This window comes from Coenobita brevimanus, chromosome 90, assembly GCF_032717465.1.
Source record: "Coenobita brevimanus isolate Jiangsu-jjx chromosome 90, ASM3271746v2, whole genome shotgun sequence".
Classification (NCBI taxonomy): domain Eukaryota; kingdom Metazoa; phylum Arthropoda; class Malacostraca; order Decapoda; family Coenobitidae; genus Coenobita; species Coenobita brevimanus.
The window spans coordinates 4,910,954-4,932,354 of NC_137043.1; the positions used below are offsets into that span (position 1 = coordinate 4,910,954).

General features: G+C 41.8%; 1 protein-coding gene across 1 annotated transcript; it reads right to left on the reverse strand.

Annotated features, from left to right (window-relative positions):
• Positions 1 to 16,501: 16,501 nt before the first annotated feature.
• LOC145411557 (apolipoprotein D-like) lies at positions 16,502 to 20,693 on the reverse strand. The gene is made up of 7 exons (XM_080281566.1): positions 20,583 to 20,693; positions 20,363 to 20,496; positions 19,856 to 20,040; positions 19,061 to 19,187; positions 18,713 to 18,897; positions 17,556 to 17,723; positions 16,502 to 16,530 (listed from the first exon to the last, which is right to left on the reverse strand). The coding sequence occupies exons 1-7, from the start codon at positions 20,691 to 20,693 to the stop codon at positions 16,502 to 16,504; spliced, it is 939 nt and encodes a 312-aa protein (XP_080137692.1).
• Between the last annotated feature and the right edge of the window lie 708 nt (positions 20,694 to 21,401).

The window sequence follows — 21,401 nt, forward strand, 5'->3', positions numbered from 1 at the left end:
TCTTTTTATTTAGTTAGACCTGTAATACAATTAGGCAGATATAAATGCCGTATAACAGCAGCTGTGCATGATAATATGGAGGCAAGTATATACATAAAAGGATTGAAGGAAACCTCTGATCATCTACAAAGCTCAGGGATAAAGTTGGCTAAACAGAATGTGGAATCAGATACTGTGGGTCCCATAAAAATGATAATTGGTTCTGATTATTGTGGAAGATTCCAACATAGGACTTTCAAAAGGAATAAGGTACAGTTGTTCAAGAGTCCAGGAGGTAACCTTATTATGGGTCAGTTGCCTTTTCCAAAACAAGTTAAAGGAGAGGCCAAACTAGTAGACTCAGTCTTTGTTACCCCCACACAGTCATTGATGGTAGCTAGAATAGGTGCAGAATTAGAACCTACTCAGATAAATGACTTGTTGGATGAAAATATTGAACCTGTACACAAACTGTGGGACCTAGACAGTGTAGGAATACATTCTGAGGAACCAACCCCTGAAGATAAAATAACATTGGACCTGTATAATCAGTCTGTGGAATTTAAGGATGGACAGTATTGGGTAGGATTACCATGGAAACTAAACCATTCAAAGTTACCAACAAATTACCAAGCAGCTAAAACTCAGTTAAATTCTCTTCTAAGAAAGCTGAGAGATAAACCAGAACATCTGACCCTATATGATAATATTATAGAGGATCAATTGAAGAATAAATTTATAGAAGAGGTAGAATACCCTGTTAACCACAAAGAAGGACACTACTTACCACACCATGCTGTAAGCAAGGATTCAGTAACTACTCCCATAAGAATAGTATTCAAATGTAGTAGTAAAGCGTCCAAGGGATGAGCTAGCTTGAACGATTGCCTGTACACAGGACCTACACTAACAGAGAAGTTAGGGAATGTGTTACTAAGATTTAGAGAGAAACTTTACGCTTACACAGCAGACATTAGTAAGGATTAGTAAGGCTTTTCTCAGAATAGGACTGAGAGATGAGGATAGGAAATTTACAAAATTCCCCTGGCCTCATGATCCTCAAAATGAGAATAGTCCATTGAAAACTTACTGTTTCCGATCGGTGCTCTTTGGCTCTTGTGCTAGTCCTTTCCTACTTTGCAACACATTAAAGCATCATTTTGAAAATGCCAAATGTCCAGAAATAGGGCAGGCTTTTTATATGGATAATTTGCAAGGTGTTACTGATACAGAATCGGAAGCTTTGAAGGCTTATGAAGTAGCCAATTACGAATGTGGGAAGGCAAATTTGCCGTTACAGAGCTGGAATACAAATTCACCGCTTTTGAGGAATAAAATACAAGAGGACTATCCAGGTTCTGACATTCCCAAAATTCAAAATGTGTTAGGTCTTAATTGGGATACAACAGCTGATGTAATAAGTTTGAAACCAATTAAGGTCTCTGATGTCACTCTCAGCAAGAGGTCCTTGTTAAGTCAGGTTTCCAAGCTATTTGACCCATTAGGGTTGGTCAATCCTATAGTTATTAGGGGCAAATGTTTAGTACAGGAGGCTTGGCGAGAAAAGTTAGACTGGGACACTGAATTAGGTGAGACATATGTGGAACAATGGGAACAGATTAGAAAGGAGTTTGAAACTACATCAAGCATATGTATTCCCAGGAAAATAAACAGTAATGAGAAGTCGCACTTACACATATTTTGTGATGCTTCTCAAAGGGCCTATGGAGCAGTAGCTTATTGCGCAACAGGAGTTGCACCAATTAAAGAGAGAACCCTACCTCAAATGGAATTGGCTTCCATAGAAGTAGGAACTAAATTGGCCAGGTATATAACCACTACTCTTGATACTCAGTTTGAGGATATTTACATATGGACTGACAGTGAGATTTGTCTTTACTGGATAGGGAAGGAAGACAGTAAAATTCCTTTCGTCCGTAATAGAGTGAAGAATGTTAAAGAGCTGTCTTCCAAATTTAATTTCATGCATGTGTCCTGCAAACAAAATCCAGCTGATCTGCTCTCGAGAGGTTCGACCGTAAGGAGACTGATCAAAGATAACTTGTGGTTTAAAGGTCCTAAATGGTTACTTGCTACGGATTGACCTGAACACAAACAGTACAGTATTGCTGAGATTAGTGTAGTGAACTTGGATCCTATAGTACCTGAGCCAGAAGTAATTGACATCAGCCGATTCTCGTCAATAAGACAACTTCTAAATGCTACTAAATTGGTTGTTGAATTTTTGAATAAGAAGGTGGGGTTTCAGAAATTAGATCCCTTAGAATGCTGGCTGAAAAGAGTACAAAGAAATTCTTACGGGGAAATATATAAACTTTTAGGCCAAGACACTGGAAAAGGGAATAAGCTGATGAAGAATTTAGGCTTGTTCTTAGACGGAAAAGGTCTGATAAGATGTCGAGGCCGATTGGTAAAGGCTGACTTGCCCATCAAACCAAACATCCCATTTTATTACCTAAGAGAGGATGCTTTGTGCAACTTATTATAAAGGAAGCCCATGATTCCACTCTCCATGGAGGTGTACTGCAGACCTTAGCCCAAATTCGGGAAAGGTACTGGATTCCTAAGGGTAGACAGGTTATTAAAAAATATCTCAAAAACTGCATCATTTGTAGGAGGTATGAGCAGCGACCTTATATCTACCCAGGACCACCAGCCCTACCGAAGGATAGGGTGAACATAAGTCGGCCCTTCCATATAACAGGGGTGGACTACACAGGGGCTATAACTGTTACGGGTGAGGAAACTCCCCATAAAGTTTACATTTGTTTATTTACTTGTGCCTACACAAGGGCAGTCCATCTAGAATTAGCGGAAGACCTAAGCTCAGAAACATTCCTCAATGTCTTTTGCAGATTTGCCGCTAGAAGGTCTTGTCCTGGCAAGTTAATAATCGACAACGGAACTAATTTCGTTGGACCTAATGAACGACCCAAAGGTTAAGTCAGCGCTGGGAATCCGAAATTGTATTTGGCAGTTCACAGCTCCAAGAGCTCCATGGCAAAATGGATTTACCGAAAGAATGATTGGTATTGTCAAGAACTGCCTGAGGAAAACATTCCATAGAACTAAGATCACGAAAGAAGATTTAAGAACGGTAATAACTGAAATTGAAACCAGGGTTAATAATAGACCTCTGACTTATCAAGATGAACCTAGCGACTCGCTAGAGGCCTTAACACCGGCTCACATGTTATATGGCAGGAAGCTCCATCCGATGCCTTGTGTGGATATCCAGGAAGAAGTTGATGATCCTAACATAGAAAATAATGATTTAGGACAACATCTGCGGGAGGGATATCAACGTCTGAAAAGTGTGCTGGATACTTGGAATAGACGTTGGAGTGAAGAGTATCTTTTGAGCCTACGTGAGAGGTTTTATGGAGCTCAGGCTGCCAGCAACAAATCAGTTATTAACATAGGAGATGTGGTCTTAGTGAAGACTGAACAGCCAAGATCCCAGTGGCCATTAGCGAAAGTGATCTCCACACACCCAGATTCTGAAGGGGGGGTGCTGAGACTCGTAAAAATAAAATGCAGGGGACATACCAGTATAAAAACTATTGATAAACTGGTACCCCTTGAGGTAGCAGCCACTCCGGATCCAGAGGATGGTGAAGATCAAACGGGTCAAGAGGCGCGACCTAGAAGGGCCGCAGCACAGGGTTCTCGAGAACTATGGAGGGAACTCTTGGCTAAGGGTCATATTACATGATACAACGTATCATTTTCCGCCGGCCAAAAAACTGTGGGAAATATTTTCCCCCAGAGCAGTTGCGCTCTCTGTTTTCATCATAGTTATCCCTGGTTAAAGGCAGAGGAAAAATTGAGACCATTGTTAATTGTTCAAGCGGTTTTAATATCCCAGAAACTACGTTCTCTTTATTAATTCTTGTTATTGATAAATTAAATGCTACTGCATTTAACCCCCGTGGACAACTATACATTGTAAATATATGTAATTATGTGGTATTTTCCACTGACCTAAACTGCTTCTGCACGTTAGAATGACGTGGCGAGTAGGGAAAGATTCTCCTGTTAAGCAGATGTGGAATTAAGATATTTACATAGTTTAAGGGAATATTTGGCCTAACTTTAGTTTAAGTAAAACTAAGATTAATTTGTTAGATTCGCCCTGTACATATCATGATGTAATCTAACTGTATTTGGTACTGTAAATAATTAAAAGTTGGCAACCTACCATTCTATGAGGGAGGTAGAACTGCCGCACACCACACTCTGTTCCTAGTCACTCTCAAGCTAAGACGGTTGTACATACGCACCATAAGGACGCTTGCTTGCTCAAGCAATTACACTAAGCAGCCTCATCGTCATCGGTTATCGATCACTCCCTCTTCACTAGCTAAGTAACCTTTACGAATTGGCCAATTCAAGGGGAGATTAGCTATGAGATAGAAGAGAAATAGTTATTGTAGGTGAGTTAAGGTTAAGTTACGTTTCGCCTAACTCTGAGACTTGTTTGATATACTTAAGAACAACTTTATAGACGAGTAACGACCTACGAGTTGTTTATTAGTAAATACCAGAAATTTCTTACATAGCGGTGCCCCGGCAGGGATACCGACTTGTATACATTAAATATTTTTCACATTTTGGTGCCCAGAAAGAGGGCCCCGATTTGTTTACCAGAACTATTAAACATTTTTCACAAGGGAAATGAGTCGCACCCAGGAAATTACAGACCAATCAGCTTAGCATCAATAGTGTGCAAGTTGTTGGAGAAAATCATAAGAGATAAAATAGTTATCTAGAAGAAAATAATATAATTAAAGACTCGCAGCATGGATTCAGACATCGTCGTTCATGCTTAACTAACTTACTGGACTTCTTCCATGATGTTTACTAATCATACGATGACTGAAGAGCAGTAGATATAATTTACCTTGACTTTCAGAAAGCATTTGACACTGTCCCTCACAAGCGTCTCATGAGCAAAATAGAAGCACATGGAATAAAAGGAAATATGCAAAAATGGTTACAAGACTGGTTTTCAGACCGAAAACAGCGAGTTGTGATAAACGGAAAGGAATCCAAATGGCGTAATGTGATCAGCGGCGTTCCCCAAGGCTCAGTACTTGGACCGATACTTTTTATTATCTATATAAATGATACTGATGAGGGTCTAAATTGTAAAGTATCCAAATTTGCAGATGATACTTAAATAACCAGTAAAGTCACTTCAAAATTATAGTGGCAGCAGTTACAAAATGACCTTAATACTTTAGCAAGCTGGGCAGAAAAATGGCAAATGAAATTCAACACAGAAAAATGTAAAGTACTTCATATTGGAAGTAACAACGTCCATGGGAACTATAAAATGAACAATATCCAGTTATCAAGTACAGACAATGAAAAGGATCTTGGTGTGATAATATCATATGACCTAAAACCAAGTAAGGAGTGCACCGAGGCGGTTAAAATTGCAAACAAGCTGGTGGGTTTTATTGGAAGAACTTTCAAGTTTAAATCAAATAAAGTCATACTTGCTTTGTACAACTCACTAGTGCGCAACCATCTTGAATATTGTGTGCAATTCTGGTCTCCGCACTACGGAAAGGACATTGAAAAATTAGAGAAAATTCAGCGAAGAATCACAAAAATTGATACCACAACCTAGAAACAAATCATATGAGGAACGCCTTGAAGAACTTAAATTATTTAGCCTAACGAAGCCCAGGTTATGAGGGGACCTTATTGAAGTTTTCAAAATCATGAAGGGATATGACAACTTTGGACATGAATAAATATTTTGATATAGACCGGTCGAGTCAAACTAGAAGTAATGGCTGCAAAATTATGGGAAAGTGTTTCCAATCTCATGAAGCAAAATACTTCTTCTTTAACAGAGTTGTAAATATCTGGAACAGATTACCCTCAGATACCATGAACAGTATCTCAATTGAGAAATTCAAAAACAAAATAGACAAATATTTGCACGAGAATCCTCAGCTGACTCTTTTTCTGTCCGAATAACTTGCATTTATAGAAACGTGTAAGTTCATTCCCCTTTTATCTACAAGACACCCTGTAAACAACATACCCGTACATAGTGTCGCGTCACGTCATTATACACTTTTCAATTTATTCAATGCAAATAAAGTAATATAAGCACAGATTAGGATCTGCACAGATAGCCATGAGTTAATGGTCACCACTCTTACTTTCGACCTGTGATGGGCTGTGGATCACTGAGGGTCTTTGTTAGTCAAGTGACCACCATCGGAATTTTTTAATGTACCAGGGGGTCACTGCTTCAGGATGAAACTTGTGTACTTGTCCCATATGGGAGAGTTCCTTGTCTTAGTGGAGTGAACGGAGCTATGGTCCATCTATTTTATGAAGAGCATTTGGGCGTTGTCCCTCTTGGGGAGTCCCCGTCCCACAGTATTGCCATACTTTGTATTGGGCAACTTAATCAGATTAGAATAAAGGCGCAAATGACAACTCTCCCTCCCAGCACACCACTCTCCTCTCTCTCTCTCTCTCTCTCTCTCTCTGCATATAGAAATTACATTTTTTATAGATTTATTTCTATAAAAAGTCTATACACTGGTATGAATTTTTAGAATTTGAGGAAAAGCCTCCAGGCTGACTGTGTGTCTGTCCTGTTGCGCTCTTATTCATTCCCTTTCTCCATGACATTTCCCCCTACTCTGTTTCTGTCTGTCTGTCTTTGTCTCTCTCCCTCTAACATTTTTTTTTTATTATGACTCTGATTTTCTCCTTAAAGTGTGATGTTTATTTGTGGTTTATAACAGTTTTGAGGGATCAATTATAGGTCCTCTGTTTGCCTTCTCTTTTAAAAAATACTTTTTTACATTGTAAATAAGTTCTTTTTCTCTACTGTGGAGCACACGAGAGCGAGTAGCAGGAGTAAGAGCATCCATCTCAGGTGGTGGCCAGAGTGGAAATGACCTGGATTAACACAGTCACTCTACCCTTACAAGCGTGGCATCGTTGGAAAGCAACGTTGCCAAGTGATGTGGTATTTATAAAAAGTAATTGTTATTAAAAGAAAAAAAGAGGCATTTATAACACTATATAGCCTTATGAAAGAGTTAAATATATATATACTGTAAATAAACTTCATTTAGAAGTAGTAAATAGCTGATATGAGACAGAGAGATGTACACGTTTGGCAGAGAGGCGGCCGAGGAAATTCCTAATAGGGACAACGCCCAAAAGTTCTTCATAAAATAGATGGACCATAGGGCCTGATTGACTGCTACCTACCTTAAAAGCGCCAGGCAAGGCTGCCACACCACCCCTAAACATCCACACTGTGCAATCCCCTTGTGTCTACAGGACACCCCCGTAAACTTAACATAGCATCACGTCACGTCATTATACATTTTTCAGTTTACTCAGTGCAAATGAGGTAATATGCAGTAAGCACAGATTAGGATCTGCACAGATAGCCATGAGTTAATGGTCACTACTCTTACTTAAGACCTGTGATGGGCCGTGGATCACTGAGGGTCCCTGTTAGTCAAGTAACCACCATCGGGATTTTTTTAATGTACCAGGGGTCACTGCTTCAGGAAGAAACTTGTGTACTTGTCCCACATGGGAGAGTTCCTTGTCTCAGTGGAGCGAACGGAGCTAGGGCCTGATTGACTGCTGCCTACCTCAAAATCGCCAGGCAAGGCTGCCCCACCACCCCTAAACATCCACACTGTGCAGAGTGTAGTTTCCACGTTATGTCCACAGACTTCCCATAAACCCAATGTACCGGTTTATAATGTCATGCCGTAACTATTAGTTTATTTGATTACTTTCTCTTTCAGGTTACTCAATCGGGTAGCTTATAGACAAAGTATTATAGAATGTGACTTTTCCTTTCCAGTTTTTCCTATGAAATTTCTATGTCAGTTTTTCCATGCTGCATGGTGGTTTTTCTCACTTTTTCCTGGAGAGTTTGGTGGTGGGGAAAGCCTTCTTGCTTTACTATCCTTATCCTTCAGCATGTAGTCATAGCTTTTTCTGTAACAAGCAGCCCTGAAAGGACCATAAGGTCTGTTGCTGTTTGCTTTCCTATGTAATCCTATGTAATCCTCATCCTCTTCATCATCATGTTTTTCGCCGAAGGATGAGATGAAGTAGGATCAAGAAAATAATATACATAAAAAGATGAAAAATAATAATCTAAAAAATAAAAAATAAATAAATAGATAAATAGGAGTAGACAATTACTTTTCAAAATTTATCTTAGTTTCTCATAAAGAACAAATTTTCTCTAGTTTCGAATCAGTCTTCAATAATTTCTCTGAATGTATGTGTGTATGTATGTATGTATGTGTATGTACGTATGTATGTGTACCTACGCAGGTGTATATGTATGTATGTGTATGTAGGTGCATGTATAGTTATGTGTATGTGCATGTATATATGTGTGTACGTATATATGAGCATGTGTCTCTACGTACCGGTATGTATTTATATGTGTGTGTGTATATGTGTCTCTCTGTGTGTATGAGTCAATGTCTGTGTAAATATAAACATGGATGTGTGTCTGTGTGTATGTACTGTATGTGTACTACTGTGGATGTATACCGGGAATGTGTTTATTGTTATGTATGTGTATGTGCATGTTTGCATGTGTGTATGTGCGTGTGTGTGTACGTGGATATGTGTATTTAAGTGTATTTGCATGTCTGTATGTATATATGAGCATGTGTGTGTTTATGTGCATATGTGTATGTGTGAATGTGCATGTGTGTGTGTGTATGTGCATGTATGTATGCCAATCATATTCTAACTCTAATCCTAAGCAGTACCAAACAAATAAACAAACAATAAAAACAAAAGCAACAACAAAACCTTAACAATAGCAACGACAATCACCCTAACTCAGCACACCAACCAAACAAACAAACACATCTATCAGCTCTAAATTTATCTATAGTAGCTCAGGTGTGGAGAACATAAGAACATAAGAACATAAGAAGAGAGGATAACTGCAGTAGGCCGGTTGGCCCATGCTAGGCAGCTCCTAGAAGAGTAACTGAACTACTAGAATGAGATAAGGATAGCAAAGAAGAAGGCTCTCCCCCGCCCTCCAAACCCTCCAGCCGAAGCCGGCAGGAAAAAGTCAGAAAGAACACCACGCCGTATAGAAAAACTGGCGTGGACATTTTACAGGAAAGTGTGAAAGGAGAATAGAGACTATCATAGTGTAACCTGAAAAGAAAATTTATTTTTGAATTAGTATTGGTTATAATATTTTCTTTATTCTATATCCACCCCTTATTTGTCATATGCTTATCTAGCCTATGCTTGAAACTCTCAATGGAAGAGGCAGCAACTACTTTACTAGGCAGCTTATTCCATTCGTCTACTACTCTATTACCAAACCAATTTCTACCGATTTCCTTTCTGGAAACGGAATTTTTCTAGTTTGAAACCATTATTTCTAGTTCTATCCTGTATGCTCACTTTAAGTACCTTGCTAATATCTCCCTTATTTATACCATTCATCCACTTAAAAACCTCAATTAAGTCTCCCCTTACTCTACGCCTCTCTAGCGAATGCAGACTTAGTCTTTTCAGTCTGTCTTCATATGACAGGTTCCGGACGTCATGTATCATTTTAGTCATTCTTCTCTGTACATTTTCTAACGAATTAATATCCATTCTATAGTAAGGACACCAAAATTGTGCTGCGTAGTCTAAATGTGGCCTTACTAATGCTAGATAAAGTTTCAGTATTACTTTAGATGATCTATTGCTCACGCTTCTCGAAATAAATCCTAGGACCCTATTTGCTTTATTTCTCGCATTAATGCACTGTTGCCTAGGTTTAAGGTCGTTACTAATCATAACTCCTAGATCTCTCTCGCATTCAGATTTGCTAATTTCTTTGTTATCTAAGCTGTATTTAGTATCTCCAATGGTCTTGCCTACGTTAAGTACTTTACATTTTTCAACGTTAAATTCCATTTGCCAAGTTTTAGACCATTTGGACAATGTATCGAGGTCTTTTTGTAAGTAATGGCAATCGTCAGTCGAGTTAATGATACGCCCTATTTTTGTATCGTCGGCAAATTTGCTGATTCTGCTATTGACTCCTAAGTCTAGATCATTTATATATATGATAAATAATAAGGGACCGAGTACTGAACCCTGTGGTACACCGCTAGTTACTAATCCCCAGTCCGACTTAGTTCCATTTATTAATACTCTCTGCTTTCGTCCTTTCAGCCAGGATTCTATCCATTTTAAGATATCGCCGTCTATACCGTGTGCTCGAACCTTTCTAACTAACCTTTCGTGTGGGACTCTATCAAAAGCTTTACTAAAGTCCAGATAAATAACATCGTAAGCTTTATCGCTATCTACTGCCTCATAGACCTCCGAGTAGAATGACTAATTGAACAGGTGACACAAACACAGGTAAAGTAAACACAGTAAAGTGGATTTATTGAAGGACAATATCAACAAAAGAGGATGGACGGCAAAAACTCCTCTCTGGGTACACACACACACACACACACACACACACACACACACACACACACACACACACACACACACACACACACACCTCTCATCCATGAGTCTTGGGAGTAGTGAGAGCCAGTTATTGTCATTCTTCTTTATTATTAACCAATAGAGGTGTGTGTGTGTGTGTGTGTGTGTGTGTGTGTGTGTGTGTGTGTGTGTGTGTTGGTAGTATTAGTAGTAGTTGTAGGTGGCGGTCAGAAAGTCAGACCAAAGAGGAGCGGGGTCAGGTGAGAGAGGGTCAGACGGCCGCGCCTGTTTAACATTTACAAAGAGGTCGCAGTTTCTCTCCGGGGAGGGATAGGGGGATAACAGGATGAGTGGAGACAATGGACTTTAATTTGGATTAGAGAGAGAGAGAGAGAGAGAGAGAGAGAGAGAGAGAGAGAGAGAGAGAGAGAGAGAAGGATAATACAGAAGGTATGGAGTGGCAGATGAGGCAAAGGGAGAGCTTTCTGTCGTCAGTAATTAGGGGAGCAGGGCTGGGTTGGGCAGGCTTGGTAAAGGGCGTGAGGGCTTCAGACAAAGAGGCAGATGTAGGGGAGGAACAGGGTGGTCATTATGACTCTGGTGCTAACAGTACTGCACTCAGTGATGGACATAGCACTGTAGTAGCAACATGTAGGGATGGATATAAGTTCTTTCGAAAATGCACAAAGAAGAATGACAGAAATGATACATGATATTCGAACTTTTCATATGAAGACTGGCTAAGAAGACTAAATTTGCTCTCTCTCTCTCTCTCTCTCTCTCTCTCTCTCTCTCTCTCTCCTGGGGGATGTGCGTCACCCGTCACCCTAGGGAATTTTGTTTCTTTTATGAGTGACTTATAAACTTATGCTTTCATTTCTTTTATTTTTTATTATATCTAATTATTTTTTAAAATATTTATTATTGGGGGGTGAGTGAGTTGCCATCCTGTCTGGGTCAAGGACAGAAAGGAAAGTGAACCAAGTCGCTCTGGCCGGGTTAGACTGGGTCGGTGTGAGTGTTGCCGCTCAGGAGGGTTTAATATATTATTTTTTTTACCATGAAATTGGCATATTTTTATTTATATTCGTGCATATTATCATATAATCATAATTGTGACATTACTACCCACCCCAAAAATGCGGTACAAGCCAATAAAAGCTACTACATTTTTTTTTTTATCAACACTAAAATATTTAGGCCACGTTTCTGTATTGCCATATAAATATTTTATGCATAATAAGTTTACTGTTCTTTCATATATTATAATACACACGTGAACATTGTATTTATATGTGTTTATCTTATTTGTGCTGCCTTTTACATATATAACAGCCGTTTCACATCGCGGGTTTGGGAAACATAGCTTTACTGTACAGATGGTCGCGCCACACCCTAGCCGCCAGTTTAGATTTGTCAGACCATGCTACCACCAAAGCCGTCATCACCATCACCACCACAACTAATATGCCTACCACCATCACTACTACCACTGCTACTACTACTACTACTACTACGCTTGCCACATACATAACTCTTCCCGCGGAATCATACTTCTCCACACACACTTCTCCAGCATGAGGTACGATTTGTCCTGTCTACCACTCTCCCTCCGAGTTGACCCAAAGGCATATCATTATCATCATCATTATCATCACCATCAATCATTATCTTCATTATCATCATCATCACTATCATCATCATCATTACCATCACCCTTTTCTTCCTCCTCCTCCTCATCATCATCATCGTCATCATCGTCATCATCATCATCCTCTTCATCATTATGTTTTTCGCCTAAGGATGAGATGAAGTAGGATCAAGAAAATAATATACGTAAAAAGATGAAAAATAACAATGCAATAAATAAAAAAAATAAATAGATGAATAGAAGTAGACATTTACTTTTCAAAATTTATCTTAGTTTCTCATAAAGAACAAGTTTTCTCTAGTTTCGAATCCGTCAATAATGTCTCTGAATGCGTGTTTGTTTATATGTATGTATGTATGTACATATGTGTATGTACGTATGTATGTGTACCTACGCAAGTGTATATGTATGTATGTGTATGTAGCTGCATGTATAGTTATGTGCATGTATGTTTTTTTTTTTTTAATGCGAGGAAGAAGGAACCAAAGGCCATGAGCCCGCAGTAACAGTTCCCTCCAAGAGAAAAACAAAATACAATAGAGAGCCAAATTCAAGATCCGATCATTTTGAGATGGCTGGACACACTGCGTTTGAAAGACTGGAGATCATAGGCAGCAGGAAATACAGACAGAGGGAGACAGTTCCAGAGCTGACCTGTTGCATAAATGAAAGACTGGGAGTAACGGTTAACTCTTGCATTAGAGAGTTGGACAGAAAATGGATGAGAGTTTGCCGCCAGACAGGTGCTACACGCCCGTCGTAGAGGTGGAGGAATGCAAGCAGACAGTTTAGAGGAGCAGTGACCATTAAAGTAGCGATAGAAAAGAGATAAAGATGCAACAGTGCGGCGAAGAGACAGAGGTTGAAGGGAGTCAGTAAGAGGAGGAGAGTTATTGAGACGAAAAGCCTTTGACTCCACCCTATTGAGAAGAGCTGTATGTGGGGAGCCTCCCCACACATGAGAGTTGTACTCCACACAGGGGCGGATAAAACCCCTGTATAGAGTCAACAATTGCGCAGGGGTAAAGAAAGAGCGGAGTCGGCTTAGCACACCCAATCTCTTGGAAGCAGATTTTACAAGAGATGTAATATGATCTTTCCATGATAAGTCCCGGGTAAATGAAACCCCAAGCATGTTCAAGAATGATGCAGGATTAAGCTGAATATTATTAAACATTAGTGGGTATACCTGTGGAAGACTTTGTCGGGTTGATAGGTGTAAGAACTGAGTCTTAGATGCATTAAAGACAACCATATTATTTTTACCCCAGTCAGAGATACGAGCCAAATCAGACATTAGGTGTGCCACAGCCTCATCCCTTGCTTGTTGAAGTAACTGTTGAGATGGGCGTTGCGGGAACTGAATGGAAAGGTGAAGGGTGGAGTCATCAGCGTATGAGTGGATAGGGTTAGATGTACAGCTTAGAAGATCATTGATGAATAAAAGGAAGAGAGTTGGTGATAGGACAGAGCCCTGTGGAACACCACTGTTGATAGATCTAGGAGAAGAACGATGGCCGTCTACAACAGCGGCTATAGAACGACCAGAAAGGAAGCTAGCGATGAAGGCACAGACAGAAGGATAGAAACCGTAGGAGGGCAGTTTGGAAATTAAAGATTTATGCCAGACTCGATCGAAAGCCTTTGAGATGTCAAGTGCAATGGCAAAGCTTTCGCCAAAGTCCCGAAAGGAGGATGACCAGGGTCTGAAAGGTAGGTGAGAAGATCGCCAGTGGAGCGTCCCTGACGGAACCCATACTGATGATCGGAAAGAAGGTTGTGATAGGAAAGATGCCTTAAAATTTTTCTATTAAGAATTGACTCGAAAACTTTTGAAATACAGGACGTTAAAGCAATTGGACGATAGTTGGAGGGTTGGGAGTGGTCACCCTTCTTTGGGACTGGCTGAATGAGAGCAAACTTCCAGCAAGAAGGAAAGGTACAAGTTGACAGACAAAGGCGAAAGAGTTTGCCTAGGCAGGGTGTAAGCACAGAAGCACAGTTCTTGAGAACAACAGGAGGGACCCCATCAGGCCCATATGCCTTGTTAGTACTGAGGCCAGTGATGGCAGAAAATACATCAACTGAAGAAATTTTAATGTCAGCCATGAGGAAGTCAGAGGGGGGAAGTGATGGAGGAACAGCACCGGAATCGTCTAAGGTAGAATTGGAGGAGAAAGTCTGTGTGAAGAGATCTGCTTTATCAGTAGAAGAAATAGCTACAGAACCATCAGGGTAGAAAAGAGGAGGGAAGGATGATGAGGTAAAGTTGTTAGAAAGATTTTTGGCAAGATGCCAGAAGGAGCGGGAGGAATTCGAGTCGGAGAGTTGAGAGCATTTAGTATGGATGAAATTATTTTTAGTAGAGCGAAGAACAGACTTAGCACGATTCCGGGCAGAAAAGTAAAGATGATGTGATTCAGGGGTGGGTTGGCTCCGGTACCTTTTGTAGGCCCTCTCCTTGTTACGGACAGCATTAGAACAAGCGTGATTAAACCAAGGCTTTCTTGCATTAGTCAAAGGATATGAGAAAGGAATGTATGCTTCCATGCCCGAGAGAATAACCTCCATAATGCGCAAGGCACACTCAGATGGCTCACGGCCATGGAAGCAATAATCATTCCAGGGAAAATCAAAGAAGTACTGCCTGAGGGCCTCCCAGTCCGCGGCTCCAAAATGCCACAGATGACGTTTCCCTGGAGGGTCCACAGGCTGTACCGGAGTGATAGGACAGGTTAAGGTAATAAGGTTGTGATCGGAGGAGCCCAACGGAGAGAAAAGATTAACAGAGTAAGCAGAAGGATTAGTTGTGAGGAAGAGGTCAAGTATGTTGGAGCTCTCTCCAAGGCGGTCAGGGATACGGGTAGGGTGCTGTACAAGCTGCTCTAGGTCATTAAGGATAGAAAAGATGTAGGCTTGTTCACCAGGTGGATCCGTGAAAGGAGAGGAGTGCCAAAGGTGGTGGTGAACATTGAAATCTCCAAGAATGGAGATTTCAGAGAAAGGAGAAATGGATAGAATGTGTTCCATCGTAGAAGTAAGATAGTCAAAGAATTTTTGATAGTCAGTAGAATTAGCGGATAAGTAAACAGCACAGATATATTTAATCAGAGAATGACAGGAAAGCCGAAGCCAGAGTGTGGAGAATTCAGAAGAATCAAGTTCAGGAACACGAGAGCAAGATAAGTCGTTGCGTATATATACACAACAGCCACCTTTGGCTTTGAAATGAGTATAGAGAAAGTAGGAGGATACAGAAAAGGGTTTGCTGTCAGTTGCCTCAGACAGCTGAGTCTCTGTTAGAAAAAGAAGGTGAGGTTTAGAGGAGGAGAGGTGGTGCTCAACAGAGCGAAAGTTAGAGGAAAGGCCGCGAATGTTGCATAAATGAAGAAGAAGAGAGTCAGACCGTGGTTCCAGGCACCTTGAGTCGTCACCGGGAGACGGGCAGATGGTGGGGGCATTTATGGTCCCCCCCCCCTGGGGACTCCGAGGCTTGATAAGACGACGCCATTTTTGGTAAATTTTGAATAGGAAGTGTAATGTGTACTGTGCATGTAGTTTGGTGAAGATAGTTAGAGAAATTTGTACTGGAGAGCATGCTGGCCTACTCTCTGTGTAACTGAGACACTGAAAAAGTTCAGCAAAGGGGGATGGTCAGGAACTAGTCCTGAGGGCTGATGAAACGGGAGCTCCAGCACTCCCTGTCATCAGCTTTCCATCCACCTCGGGAGTACTGCCCTGCTCGACATGTATATGTGTGTGTACGTAAGTATGAGAATGTGTCTGTACGTATAAATTTGTGTGTGTATGTATGTGTGTCTGTAACCTATGTGTGTGCATTTGTTTATGTGTAGCGCTATGCTTTCATGTGTATGTGCATATGTATGTGTATGTATGTAAGCACGCTGTGTCTGTGTCTGCGTGTATGAGTGAATGTCTATGTGAATATAAACGTGTATGTGTGTTTGTGTGTATGTACTGTATGTGTACTACTGTGGATGTATATGTGTTTATATTTAAGTATGTGTATGTGCATGTTTGTATGTGTGTATGTGCGTGTTTGTGTATATACATATGTTTATTTGAGTTTATTTGCATGTCTGTATGTATGTATGTATGTCCATGTGTGTGTGTAAGTGCATATGTGTATGTGTGAATGTGCATGTATGTGTGTGTATGTGCATGTATGTATACCAGTCCTGTTATAAATCTAATCCTAAGCAGAGTCAAACAAATAAACAAACAACAAAAACAAAAGCAACAACAAAGCCCTAACAAAAGCAACGACAATCACCCTAACTCAGCCAAACAAACAAACAAACAAACACATTTATGAGCTCTAAATTTATCTATCGTAGCTCAGGTGTGGAGAACCTTTAATTTCTTCACTAATTGCACACATGAGATAAACACAGGTAAAATAAAAACAGTAAAGTGGATTTATTAAAGGACAAGAACAACAAAAGAGGATGGACGGCAAAAACTCCTCTCTGGGCACACACACACACACACACACACACACACACACACACACACACACACACACACACACACACACACACACACACACACACACACACACACACACACACACACATACACACACACTCAGTAATGCTTATAACAAGACGTATCCTGTTTCTCAAGGAATTTGACATTTATGCCCAAGGAGATAAGGGTGGTTCTCGCCTCCCCGATGACGTGGTAGGGGGGGTGGGGGCTCCGGGTCTGAATCCAAACTATTCCTGTTGAGATGAGGTTAGGTTAGGTCAGATTGGGTTGGTTTGGGTAGAATGAGTTTGATTTAGTTAAGTTTGGGTCTTACTTCTCTCCTGCCCTAACAACCCTTCTCTGCTCTCTCCTACCCTAGTCAAACTTAGCCTACCCTACCCCAGCCTACCCCTAGCCTGCCTTACACTGACCTACTCAACCCTAGCTTTCCATCCCCTACCCTATCATACATTATCCAATCTTCTCCTTACCTATTCTTAACTTACACACACACATCTCTTCAACCAATACCCTACCCTACCCTGCCATTTCTTCTTCTTTCCTCCCTTCCCTTACCCTTCTCTCCCCATTCCTTCCTCTCTCACATCCTCTCTCTATTTCCCCTTCTCTTCCCTCCCATAGCTTACTGTACCCAACTCACTATACGCGTTTCACTCTAACTTGGCCCAGATTTTCGTCCTTCAGCTTATTTCACGTAGCTCGGTGACGGAAGACGACAATCCTATGACTCAACATCGTATGGCACTTCTTCGTGACAAGCATAGCCTTTTAGTATACCTCCATTGCAACAACTCAGCATTCAAGAAGGAGTTAAGTGAATATTAGTCCAAATAATCGAATAGCACCCACGTCAATTACTATAAAAAATAAACAATAAAGCAAGAATAACGAATAGACTCACTAGTATGTCCGGTGAGATTGGGGACACAGGCATACTCTAGTGCCCACGAGTCGTAATCGGTGGCTAATACTTGATAGTCTTCTTCAACGACAGACACTCCGGGAAGGGTGTAAGTCAGGAAGTTGGGGGCAGAGTAGGGCCTCTTAGCAGTCACGTCTGCGGTAAGGACTGTGGGACGGTTCAGGCTGGGAGGATGAGGGCTTGGAGTTATCTTTTTGATTTACAACTACACACACGCAAACACACACACACACACACACACACACACACACACACACACACACACACACACACACACACACACACACACACACACACACACACACACACACACACACATACACACACACTCAGTAATGCTTATAACAAGACGTATCCTGTTTCTCAAGGAATTTGACATCTATGCCCAAGGAGATAAGGGTGGTTCTCGCCTCCCCGATGACCTGGTAGGGGGGGTGGGGGCTCCGGGTCTGAATCCAAACTATTCCTGTTGAGATGAGGTTAGGTTAGGTCAGATTGGGTTGGTTTGGGTAGAATGAGTTTGATTTAGTTAAGTTTGGGTCTTACTTCTCTCCTGCCCTAACAACCCTTCTCTGCTCTCTCTCCTACCCTAGTCAAACTTAGCCTACCCTACCCCAGCCTACCCCTAGCCTGCCTTACACTGACCTACTCAACCCTAGCTTTCCATCCCCTACCCTATCATACATTATCCAATCTTCTCCTTACCTATTCTTAACTTACACACACACATCTCTTCAACCAATACCCTACCCTACCCTGCCATTTCTTCTTCTTTCCTCCCTTCCCTTACCCTTCTCTCCCCATTCCTTCCTCTCTCACATCCTCTCTCTATTTCCCCTTCTCTTCCCTCCCATAGCTTACTGTACCCAACTCACTATACGCGTTTCACTCTAACTTGGCCCAGATTTTCGTCCTTCAGCTTATTTCACGTAGCTCGGTGACGGAAGACGACAATCCTATGACTCAACATCGTATGGCACTTCTTCGTGACAAGCATAGCCTTTTAGTATACCTCCATTGCAACAACTCAGCATTCAAGAAGGAGTTAAGTGAATATTAGTCCAAATAATCGAATAGCACCCACGTCAATTACTATAAAAAATAAACAATAAAGCAAGAATAACGAATAGACTCACTAGTATGTCCGGTGAGATTGGGGACACAGGCATACTCTAGTGCCCACGAGTCGTAATCGGTGGCTAGTACTTGATAGTGGTTCTCAGAGTCAGGCACTCCGGGAATGGTGTAAGTCAGGAAGTTGGGGGCAGAGTAGGGCCTCTTAGCAGTCACGTCTGCGGTAAGGACTGTGGGACGGTTCAGGCTGGGAGGATGAGGGCTTGGAGTTATCTTTTTGATTTACAACTACACACACGCAAACACACACACACACACACACACACACACACACACACACACACACACACACACACACACACACACACACACACACACACACACACACATACACACACACTCAGTAATGCTTATAACAAGACGTATCCTGTTTCTCAAGGAATTTGACATCTATGCCCAAGGAGATAAGGGTGGTTCTCGCCTCCCCGATGACCTGGTAGGGGGGGTGGGGGCTCCGGGTCTGAATCCAAACTATTCCTGTTGAGATGAGGTTAGGTTAGGTCAGATTGGGTTGGTTTGGGTAGAATGAGTTTGATTTAGTTAAGTTTGGGTCTTACTTCTCTCCTGCCCTAACAACCCTTCTCTGCTCTCTCCTACCCTAGTCAAACTTAGCCTACCCTACCCCAGCCTACCCCTAGCCTGCCTTACACTGACCTACTCAACCCTAGCTTTCCATCCCCTACCCTATCATACATTATCCAATCTTCTCCTTACCTATTCTTAACTTACACACACACATCTCTTCAACCAATACCCTACCCTACCCTGCCATTTCTTCTTCTTTCCTCCCTTCCCTTACCCTTCTCTCCCCATTCCTTCCTCTCTCACATCCTCTCTCTATTTCCCCTTCTCTTCCCTCCCATAGCTTACTGTACCCAACTCACTATACGCGTTTCACTCTAACTTGGCCCAGATTTTCGTCCTTCAGCTTATTTCACGTAGCTCGGTGACGGAAGACGACAATCCTATGACTCAACATCGTATGGCACTTCTTCGTGACAAGCATAGCCTTTTAGTATAACTCCATTGCAACAACTCAGCATTCAAGAAGGAGTTAAGTGAATATTAGTCCAAGTAATCGAATAGCACCCACGTCAATTACTATAAAAAATAAACACTAAAGCAAGAATAACGAATAGACTCACTAGTATGTCCGGTGAGATTGGGGACACAGGCATACTCTAGTGCCCACGAGTCGTAATCGGTGGCTAATACTTGATAGTCTTCTTCAACGACAGACACTCCGGGAAGGGTGTAAGTCAGGAAGTTGGGGGCAGAGTAGGGCCTCTTAGCAGTCACGTCTGCGGTAAGGACTGTGGGACGGTTCAGGCTGGGAGGATGAGGGCTTGGAGTTATCTTTTTGATTTACAACTACACACACGCAAACACACACACACACACACACACACACACACACACACACACACACACACACACACACACACACACACACGAATAAAAATGAGAAAGTTTGGTTCATATATTATTTGGGAGGAATTATGTCTTTGTTTTTGCTTCACACACACACACACACACACACACACACACACACACACACACACACACACACACACACACACACACACACACACACACACACACACACACACACACACACACACACACACACTTACATACACAGACCTACTTACAAAATGTCCCAGAAATCGAGCCTGATAGATATATTGCCCGTCTTGTAGTCCTTGATGTAAGTGTAACTCCAGCACCTTCCCACCTCTTGGAACCCGACGAAATACCTCTCCTGATCGAACCATCTCCCCAGGTACTGAAGAAGACGTAGGTAGGTAAGTAATGAAGAAAGCCAAGACGTAGGTAGGTACTGCCACCATCATCATCATCACCGTCACTCACCCTCTCCCAGTCGAAGTCCTTGATAATGGGTGTTATAGGACAGTTGCCCCTGAAGTACACTTGCCCATTCACTCCCCTCATCATCATCATCATCAGTGTCAGCATCAGCATCGTCGTCGTCGTCGCGCCCATCTTTACAAATCCACACCTGGTGGGAGAAGAAACCAGGACCATTAAACCAGTCTCAGAATAAATCGCAATTAAAAACGCGTCTCGAAACCTCTTATTCTTTCGGTAATTCGGTCAGAAGGTTATAAAGAGGTAACACAGGGAAGGTTACATGGAAGAATTTGTCGGCTTTGGTAGTGTGGGGTTACATGTGGTTTGCGTGTGTGTGTCTGTGTGTGCGTGCGTGAGAAAGACAGAGAAAGAGAGAGGGGGAGGACTGGACCATATGTTCAGTAACGGAACAAATTGCGTTACATCTTTCCACGCTGCCTGTCCAGGTAACCACACCACATCTATCCATACCACACTCTACCCCATCCACACCCCACCCCCACAACCCATGCTCCCAGACGCCCATCCACATCCACCCCACCACCCCTACACCCAGAGACCCATCCACATCCACCACACCACCGATACACCCACACACTCATCCACACCGCACTCCAATCCATCTACAGCCACTCCTCCCACAACATCCGCCCATCGGTGAAGGTGTGCTCAGGTGAATCCTTAATTGGCTACCGGAATGAGGGTTATATTTAACCCGTCACGTCCCGAGGTTTTCCGCACCTCCGACATCCCCCAGTCCCGAGGTATTTTCGATTTTTTTTTTTTTGGCTAAAACCTTCGCTTTTGGTGAGAAACATC